The sequence below is a fragment of the Pseudophryne corroboree genome, chromosome 6 (genome assembly GCF_028390025.1).
Source record: "Pseudophryne corroboree isolate aPseCor3 chromosome 6, aPseCor3.hap2, whole genome shotgun sequence".
Classification (NCBI taxonomy): Eukaryota; Metazoa; Chordata; class Amphibia; order Anura; family Myobatrachidae; genus Pseudophryne; species Pseudophryne corroboree.
The window spans coordinates 29,555,761-29,565,047 of NC_086449.1; the positions used below are offsets into that span (position 1 = coordinate 29,555,761).

The following is a 9,287-nucleotide window of genomic DNA, read 5'->3' on the forward strand; positions in this document are numbered from 1 at the left end:
GAGCATATATACCAGTGGTATCAGGTGGAGTAGATCAGAAGATGAAATAACAACTCTACAAAATATGGTTAAATACTGTACTTCCAGATTTTGCTGTATCAAATATAATCCTCTTTTCCACATTCTTATGAATAGGCTCCTTTATGCATTGTATTGTATTAAACCACTGACAGTAAAACTTTGTCTTTGTTTAGGTTTTTATTTGCTGGAACATGTTTGACGCAGGCAATGAAGAACGGTGAAGTAATTTGCCTCTGGCGGAAGTAATACGTTTTTGTGCTGGACAGTCTGGACTTTCTATTTACAAGTACGGTCTTGGCTCTTTCCTCATTAGGTTGTTTCTAGAGTTCATGTCCGGCCGAAATAGTATGACAAAGCATTTTGGGAAGAATATACAAACCAACACCGCCCAGCTGGAGGACAAGATGGCAAATATTTCCATGGCTGAGGTATACTTGCCACTTGAGCTGAGGAAGGCTGGGATGAAGGACAACCAGACGCTGAGGAAGACCAACATGCTGAAAGTGATGAACTTGGCCTCATTGAAGCTGTCAGGTAGTCTTCTGGCCAAGAAGGCAACAAAGAAACTAATGGTGGCCAAGAGGCCAAGATACCCCAGCATAGTCCAGAAGGCAAGAGGAGAACCCTCATTGCAGCTTAGAATGATAACCCCGGACTGCGCTTGATTATTATATTCAGGGAACGGAGATGAGCAAGAAAGCCACGTCACACAGATAGATACTTGAATGAGAACACAAATCACAATAACCAAGTAGGACACTTTTGCGCCTGTCCATTTCCGTAGTGTAGTCCCCGGCCTGGTGGCTTTGAAGGCAATGACTACTGTGATCGTCTTAGCTAGAACACAAGAAATGCAGAGAGAGAAGGCCAGACCGAATGCCACCTGGCGCAACAGGCACTTCTCTGGCTGTGGGTATCCTATAAAGGCCAAAGAACAAAGGAAGCACAAGCATAATGATAGCAGGAGAAGACAGCTGAGAGACCAGTTATTAGCTCGGACTACGGGTGTAGTCCTATAGTGGATGAAAAGTCCCAGAATGACCATCGGGACGAGAGAAGATAATGGGGCAATGGTTGCCAGGTTAATACCCATAGCTTCATTATAGGAAAGAAACTCAATGGTCCTTGGTACGCACATATTCTGCAGGAGATTGGGCCACATATCCCAGGGACATTCCAGGCATTTCACAGAATCTACAAAAGAACGTTGTCATCAGAACCTTTACAAGGGACGTACATGGAATTTAATAAATAAAATAAACAAATTGGCAGAAGTGTTTATACAGTATTACCTGTTTTATCCGAGATCTCTCCCTGTGGGCATGGAACACACTCATAGCAGCAGCTGGGGTTCCCTGGGAGAGACATCTTCCTAAATCCTGAGGGACAATTTGGGCTGCACTTTGATTGAGGAACCTAAGTGAGATAACTAAAGCATATACTTTTACAAATAGGACATGCTGGAGACACATATATACTCTATCTATCTATCTATCTATCTATCTATCTATCTATCTATCTATCTATCGTATATACAGTATATAAAATTGTCATTTGTATGTATGTGTGCAATAAACTCAAGAACTACTGAACCGATTTTGATCGGGTCTTCACTGAAATGCTCCCTGAGATCCTCTGAGTAACATAGGCTATGAATCAACTCGCTATCATGTTAATTGGCTAATTGGCAAACAAAATCATCAACACATGGAATCGTCTCTGTCATCATGCCCCAGAGCAGGTGATGTGAGGGTCAGCGCCACACCTGGGTAATGGGGGGGAGGCAGAGGCACACATAGGTAATGGGGCACATAATAATAGGGCTCCCCCTGTTATGTTGGAACATTTATATTTTTAGAAGAGTGGAAACACTTGCCCCCCCCCATGTACCAGCGCAAAGGAGGCATGCACTGGTACATGGGAGGGGGGGGCAAGGAGGATGCCAGTCAGTGTTGTGGGGTGCAGTGCACTGAGGGAACTAATACATTTGGTCGTCATTGAGTAGGTGATTCATTTGGTTCTTTCCCGATTCTATTGCTGATATTTTTTCAGCTTTTGGGCATGGCTGCAGAGGTGATATGTTTGGTTGACATACTGTACCAACCTCCTGTCTTGCCCCGCTGTACACATGTGTGCAAAACATATATATATATATATTTATGTCTGTACACTTTCTATCTAAATCTAAATAGAGCGTCTGTCTCAGAAGGGAGTGGAGGCCTCAGATGCATGGCCCGGAAGCCACTGCACCTCTTCTACTGCTTCTACACATGACAGTTCCGCACCTGTTCGTACCTTTTTATCACCAATGGTCCATACAATGGCAGCACTGTCAATGTTGAAGGCCTTTCGATCTGAGTATCTCAAGTCATAACTTCCAATGACAACCTGCTGCAAAGTGTTCATGGCCCTTATCTGCCAGTTCACAATGTCATAGATGACTTGAGGATCTCCTTCATCGTTAAAAAATACATGCGTCTTGTCTTTGGTCTGAAAATTCACAGTTTTGACATAGTGAAGAAGCTGAAAACGAATACAGAGAATGAGTCATTCAAAAGATCCCGTCAAAAAGCGCAAGTACAGTAAATAAAAGAGGACTTGCTTACTTGCCAAGGATGCAAAGATGAGATGTTGGCGCAGGTGCCGTGATGGAATGGTCCAGACCTTGGTGTGCATCGTAGCAAGTTTTGTAAGGCCCATGCAAAAGTGTAAACTGAGGTGTACACACTAAAAGTGAGTCTAAAGTCTACATTTTTGATTGCGCCCTCTAACGTTTCTTCCTCTGTACAGAAAGGAATTGTTTTGTTCTCCATCCAGTTATCTAAATTATGGAGGTTATCCCAATTGCAAGAAAAAGTTTGCCCCCAAAACTCCATTATGAAGGGATCACTGGAAGACTTTGAGGGGTGTAACCCTTTGAGGTGCTCTACAAACCCTGGCATCTGCCCACCATGAAGAGCAAAACCGATTGTACCCACCAAGACCTGTTGGAACTTTTCATTTGAAAGAAGGGTAGAGGTTGACCATGATTCACTGGCTATCCATACTTTTCTGGTCACATTTTGATTTAAGAGCTCTTCTACTACTGGCATGAAATCAGGAGCTGAGGACAACACTACCACAACCTTGGCTGTTGAACCCTTAATTATCGTTACAATGTGAGGAGCATTCCGGTTGGGCTGACCAGTCAAAATAGTCCCAACAAAAGCCACGCAAGCTCCAGCTTTGATCAGTTCTTGTTTTACCACCTGGATGCCAAGTTGACCGTAGTCATTATCAGTTGCTATTAACCCCACCCATGTCCACCCGAAGTGCAGTATTAGCTCAGCCAGGCCTCGGGACTGATAGGCGTCACTAGGTACAGTGCGGAAGAAAGAAGGGAACAAGTTCCGATTGCTGAGGAGTGGGCTGGTGGAAAAGTAACTGATCTGGAGGCAAATAAAAGCATTGTCAATAAATACATTATAATGACAATTATTTAATCATTATTTTAGCACATGTCCAATAGGGATGACTCTTTACATGAAACCTATACATTTACATTTACAGGTAACAGTTATGAATACTCAGAATTATGTATGAACTGGTGGATCCACATTTCAATGAGAGTAATCTCCTCAGGGCCAGAGCTATGTGCTCAGCAAGGGAATGCATTGCAGGGTGGTGTCGGGCTGGAGAAGCACTCTCCCCACTTTGCTATCCTGCTGTTGCTGCCATCTGCGACTGCACCTGTCAAGCTGTAAGACAGACAGTGATGCCTGCAGCGTGAAGTGCATAAACCTTTCTAACGATGTGATGCACATGGGAGCTAATTCAGGTGTGGTTGGAGGTGCTATCACTTCCTTGGAAACAGCAATGATAGTGCTGTAGGGTGATGCAGCAGGAGGCGTCTATTACAAGCTGACACCTCCTGCTGCAGTAGTGATCCGTGCTGCATTCTAGGATGGATCAGATCACTCACTCACCATTGGGCGGCTTGCGGCACCCATGGGGATGCGCAAGCCGCCCGTAGCGGAGGCCAACAAATGTCCGTCCTATGACAAAGATCCCTGGTCTCTTCCCTCTCCCTAAATGGCAGCAACACGCAGGGTTGCCAAGAGAAATCCTGGGCCCCAGTACAATAATTTCCTGGGGCCCACCCTGGAGGGGGTGTGACCAAAGCATGCTGGGGGCATGGTCACACCTCTTTGGGGGCGTGTCTAGCACATGTGAAGCACATACTCACAGGAGCATGGCATGCCTTCCAGCCGGGGCAGTAGAGAGCCTGGCCGGGCCCAGGTACTTTTCAGGGGGCATGTCCTAATCACAGGAGGTGTGGCCATGCACCCTTAGAAAAAAATACAGAAAAAAATGTATTTTAAGCTCTTTTCTGGCCACACTGCAGGCCAGCACACAGCAGTGTGTGCTGGGCTGAGAGGAAAGGCTGCAGCTGCAGATTCCAGGTAAGGTGGGGGGAGATACCTGGGCCCCCACTGGGCACCTCCATCAGACCTGGGCCCAGGTAATTTGTACCCTGTCTCCCCCTCTCTCGGCACCACTGGCAACACGTCTCCGTTTTCACAAACGGAGGCTGTCGCCACCCCCTCCCTAACCCCCAGACGGCAGCAGACTGTCAGTCACTGATAGTCTGTTGTCGCCCCGCCCCCGGGATGTTCACGCCCACGCAGAGCGGGTCCTGTGCATGCGCAAAGTACTGGTAATTGGTACTTTGAGCATGATGTCACACCTCCAGCCACATCTGAATAAACCCCATGATCGTTACTTTAATACTTGTTATATCTAAAAGGAGGCAGAAACTATTAATATACACAATTGCAGCATATTTGGTAAAAACAATTTTTGTCAGTAATGCGCCCCCTATTTGTAGCATCAATAAATGCTAATGAGGAGCCCTTTTATTATACAGCAACACTGTCTATTACTGACACATATGGCCTAATTTAGCTTGTATCGCAGAAGCAGTCATAAGCGCAGTTTCCTGAAAGTTGGGATAGTTAGGAAACTGTGCATGCTGTGTGAACGCGTTTGGTGGGAGGGACGGGGCGGCCAGCGTTGCCTGGGCCAGTTGCTCTGACGTTATCCTGAAAATGGGCGCTGCCATTGGCGTATAGACAATGACCATTCCTAGTATATTTTTCCTGATCTTGAAAAATATTTGTGTGGACACATTTCCCCGGTGGCTTCTCCTCTGTACAGCCACCATGTGGTGGAGGGTCCAGGTATGCATAGATGCTGGGAGGTTTGTTATTGGCAGCTGCTGGAAGATTGTCTTCTGGCAGCTGCCCACTGGGGCCACAAGCAAGTGGTTAATAATTTTTGTCAATTGTCATTTATTATTTTATTAAACATACGTATTTTTTTGCAAATTAAAATGTGGCATGTACTGTACTGCAAGTTCCCCTACATCCTCATCTCAGTGATCACGTCTAAGTAGAAGTTTAACACATGACTGCGCAGTGATGTCACCTCAGTAGCTTCACTGTTTATGTTGCTGATCTATAGATCATAAGGCTTAGGCTGCATGAACACTTTAAGCTGGTGCAACAGGAATGCCTGGTTCTCCTGTCTGGTATGGGGTCAGTTGTGAGATCCCCGGGGAAATGTCATGTTGCCCACCAATGTCCCCCATACATCAGATGAAGCAGGAGTTGGCTTATGGTCTGTTACCTGTGGGTATCTATAAAGGCCCAGTATTTGGGCCATGAGAATGGATCGTGTGGACGTAGAATCACCAACGATACCAACAAGGGACCCGTCTCTTCCACAATGATAATTTGGGACCTTCTCTTGTCCTCCAGATAACATCCACAGGGTGCCTTCTGCTGCCCGTCTCAAGACTGTACAGGTGTCAAAGATCTGGAATCCCAGGGTGATGTTGGGGAGAAGGTCAGGAGTATTATTGATCTCTTCCACCGCGAATATAAGGGCCTGCAGGGTCTGATAGAATTGAAATTCAAACCTAGTGGAGTACAAAGGATATGCAATGTATCATTTATATATTCCCATTCCTTCTCTCCCAACGTCCAGTCCCTTTCACAATCCTGCTATTTCCATCTTTGTAACATTTCCAGAATCAGGCCCTTCCTTACCATTGAACCTACTCTGACTCCTATTCATGCCTTCATCATCTCCCCCCCCCCCCTCCTCCTCCTTCTGCTCCTTCTTGGCCGTCTTAGCTCCCACATTGCCCCCCTCCAGTCTATCCTCATCTCTGCTGCCAGCCTCATTTCCCTCTCTCCTTGCTGTACCCCTGCAGTCACTACACTGGCTTCCTATGCCATTCAGACTGCTATTGAAACTTCTTTCACTTACTTAGGGGTCTCTTCATGAAGCAGTGAAGAGTATGGAGAAGTGAGCCAGTGGAGAAGTTGCCCATGGCAACCAATAAGCTGCTCCGTACAACTGTATAGTATGCAAATTATAAATGTTACTTCATTGCTGATTGGTTGCGATGGGAAACTTCTCCACTGGCTCCCTTCTCCACGCTTTTCACTGCTTCATGAATAGACCCCTTAAAGTACAAAACTCTAACACTCATCACTCCAGCTGACTAGGAACACTCCTGGACTAGGGCACACACAGACCTACAGTACAGTGGTTTCCTTCTTGACCAGTGGTTCCCAAACTTTCTTGAATCACGGCACCCTAGAGTATCAGCATTTCTTTTTCACGGCACTCCAAGGATAAACGTTTTTTAATTGATAAAATTGGCAAAAAAAAAAAGTTAAAATAAGTCAATTGTGCCTACCTGTCATCCTTATATACCTCCCAACATGACCCATCCCAGGAGGGACCAAATGCTCTGTTCCTGGACTTTCCTATTAATGTATGATTGCCATCACCTGTGTTGAAACACCTTTCTTATCAATTAACGAGTTTAACGCAAGTGATGACAATAGTACATTAAGACGGAAGTCCAGGAACAGAGCATTTTGTCCCTCCTGGAATGGGTCATGTTGTGAGGTTTGTCCTTATGGTCAGTTATGTGTGGTGTACAGTTGTGCTTCTGAATGGTCACGTTTTATGATTGGCAGCAACTAGCACTGGTTTTGACTATCACTTTGACCATAAATAATTTGATTCGTCCTGGATCACCAACACAAGGCACCCCTGCAAGAGCCTCGCGGCACCCCAGGGTGCCTAGGCATACTGTATGGCAACCACTGCTCTAGACTTTGCATACGGTCAGTCGCCTCAGCCTGCCAGTCACCCGCAGTTTAACTGGCAAATACCTGCAGTATTCTAATGGACAGAGAAGGTGTCAGGACAAATAAACCAGGGGATTTCAGGCCTGCTTGCCACTGACCAATTCCTTTTTACAAGTTTAGATACTTACCGCTTGCATTTAATGTCCTCTGGTTTGCTAGTGAAATGGGTTTCAGTGTAGCTTCTGTCCACATGAACCGGGAAGGTGCCACCTATCACCAGATCACCGGGTTGATTCAGGTAACCACTGATATCCCCACTGGGAAGATGGCAGCCATGTATTGACTTGAAGCCGGAACACACTTGTACAGCAATTGTATTCAGCAAGGAAACCTCACAGAGCAACATGTAACTTATTTTATATCGCCAGATTATTGGTTTATAGCTAAGAAGCATCTTCACCATAGAAAGCATGTGTAGCCTAATGTGTCACACTGGGGTATCTCAGTGTCAAAGTGTCTCACACAAAGATCTGTTACAGTCATAAAATGTCAGACCTAAAACTTCCCTCAGTCTTTCACTGTCACACACAGGAGAAGACCTCCCTCAGTCTGTCAGTGTCACACACAGGAGAAGACCTCCCTCAGTCTGGCAGTGTCACATAAAGGAGAAGACCTCCCTCAGTCTGTCAGTGTCCCACACAGGAGAAGACCTCCCTCAGTTTGTCAGTGTCCCACACAGGAGAACACCTCCCCCAGTATGTCAGTGTCACACACAGGAGAAGACCTCCCTCAGTCTGTCAGTGTCCCACACAGGAGAAGACCTCCCTCAGTCTGTCTGTGTCCCACACAGGAGAAGACCTCCCTCAGTCTGACATTGTCACACACACACACGCACGCACGCACGCACGCACAAAGATCTCCCTCAGTCTGTAAGTGTCACACACAGAAGACCTCCCTCAGTCTGTCAGTGTCACACACAGGAGATGAGCTCCCTCAGTCTGTCAGTGTATTACCTACAGAAAAAGACCTCCCTCAGTCTGTCAGTGTATCACACACAGGAGAAGACCTTCCACAGTCTGTCATTGTCACACACAGGAGAAGACTTCCCACAGACTGTCAGTGTCACACACAGGAGAAGACTTCCCTCAGTCCGTCAGTGTCACACATAGGAGAAGACATCCCTCAGTCTGTCAATGTCACACACGGGAAAAGACCTCCCTCAGTCTGTCATTGTCACACACAGAAGACCTCCCTCACTCTGTCAGTGTATCACACACAGGAGAAGACCTCCCTCACTCTGTCAGTGTATCACACACAGGAGAAGACCTTCCCCAGTTTGTCAGTGTAGCACACACAGGAGATGACCTCCCTCCAGAGCCGGCCATAGGCATAGGCAAACTAGGCAATTGCCTAGGGCATTTGATATGCCTAGGGGCATCATCAGCTTCTGCTGATTAAAATGATATGTGGCATGCCTATATTCTGTATGTAGCATTTCATATGCAGACACAGCCACAGTCTCACACAGTATATTGGCATGCAGCATATCAGTTTAATCAGCAGAAGCTGCTTGTGCATCCTAGCCACATAGCAATGCAAATAAGATGCATTTTCATAAAAAAAAAGTGCCCGACGTTAGCATTGATGCAAGATTTGTGAGGACACATCTGTATTCAAGCAGAGGCAGAGGTCACAGTGTTAGTGGAAGTGTGAGTGCTGTGTGCATGTGAGTGGGTTGGTTGTGTAGTAGTGTTCAGAATATGTGTAAGGAGCATTATGTGTGTCATGTAAAAATGCATTAATAATGTGCAACATATGTGTAAAGGGCCACTATGTGTGTCATTATGTGTATAAGGGCATTAATAATGTGCGGCATATGTGTAACAGGGTACTACTGTATGTGTGTCATTATGTGTATAGGGGCACTAATAATGTGCAGCAAATGTGTAGGGGGCACTATGTGTGTCATTATGTGTATAAGGGCATTAATAATGTGCGGCATATATGTAAGGGAAATTATGTGTAAAAGGGCATTAATAAAGGTTGTCATAATGTGTAAGGTGCATTATGTTTATAAGGACATTAATGTGTCTCATATGTGTAAGGGGCATTACTGTG

General features: G+C 45.8%; 1 protein-coding gene across 1 annotated transcript; it reads right to left on the reverse strand.

Moving 5' to 3' along the window:
- Nucleotides 1–301: 301 nt before the first annotated feature.
- Nucleotides 302–7,641, reverse strand: LOC134934161 (extracellular calcium-sensing receptor-like). Its single transcript, XM_063929658.1, has 9 exons — nt 7,358–7,641; nt 5,689–5,980; nt 5,426–5,517; nt 5,078–5,307; nt 4,748–4,800; nt 2,628–3,449; nt 2,317–2,544; nt 1,314–1,437; nt 302–1,215 (listed from the first exon to the last, which is right to left on the reverse strand). Exons 1-9 carry the CDS (start codon nt 7,639–7,641, stop codon nt 302–304), a joined length of 3,039 nt encoding a protein of 1,012 aa, XP_063785728.1.
- Between the last annotated feature and the right edge of the window lie 1,646 nt (nt 7,642–9,287).

Excerpts from the sequence above, each read along its gene's own strand:
- LOC134934161 (XM_063929658.1), bottom strand. The coding sequence starts at position 7,641 with ATGCTTTCTATGGTGAAGATGCTTCTTAGCTATAAACCAATAATCTGG. Across the intron at positions 5,981-7,357 it reads GAGGACATTAAATGCAAGCG|GTTTGAATTTCAATTCTATC; the intron begins GTAAGTATCTAA and ends GTACTCCACTAG. Across the intron at positions 1,216-1,313 it reads AGAGATCTCGGATAAAACAG|ATTCTGTGAAATGCCTGGAA; the intron begins GTAATACTGTAT and ends GTTCTTTTGTAG.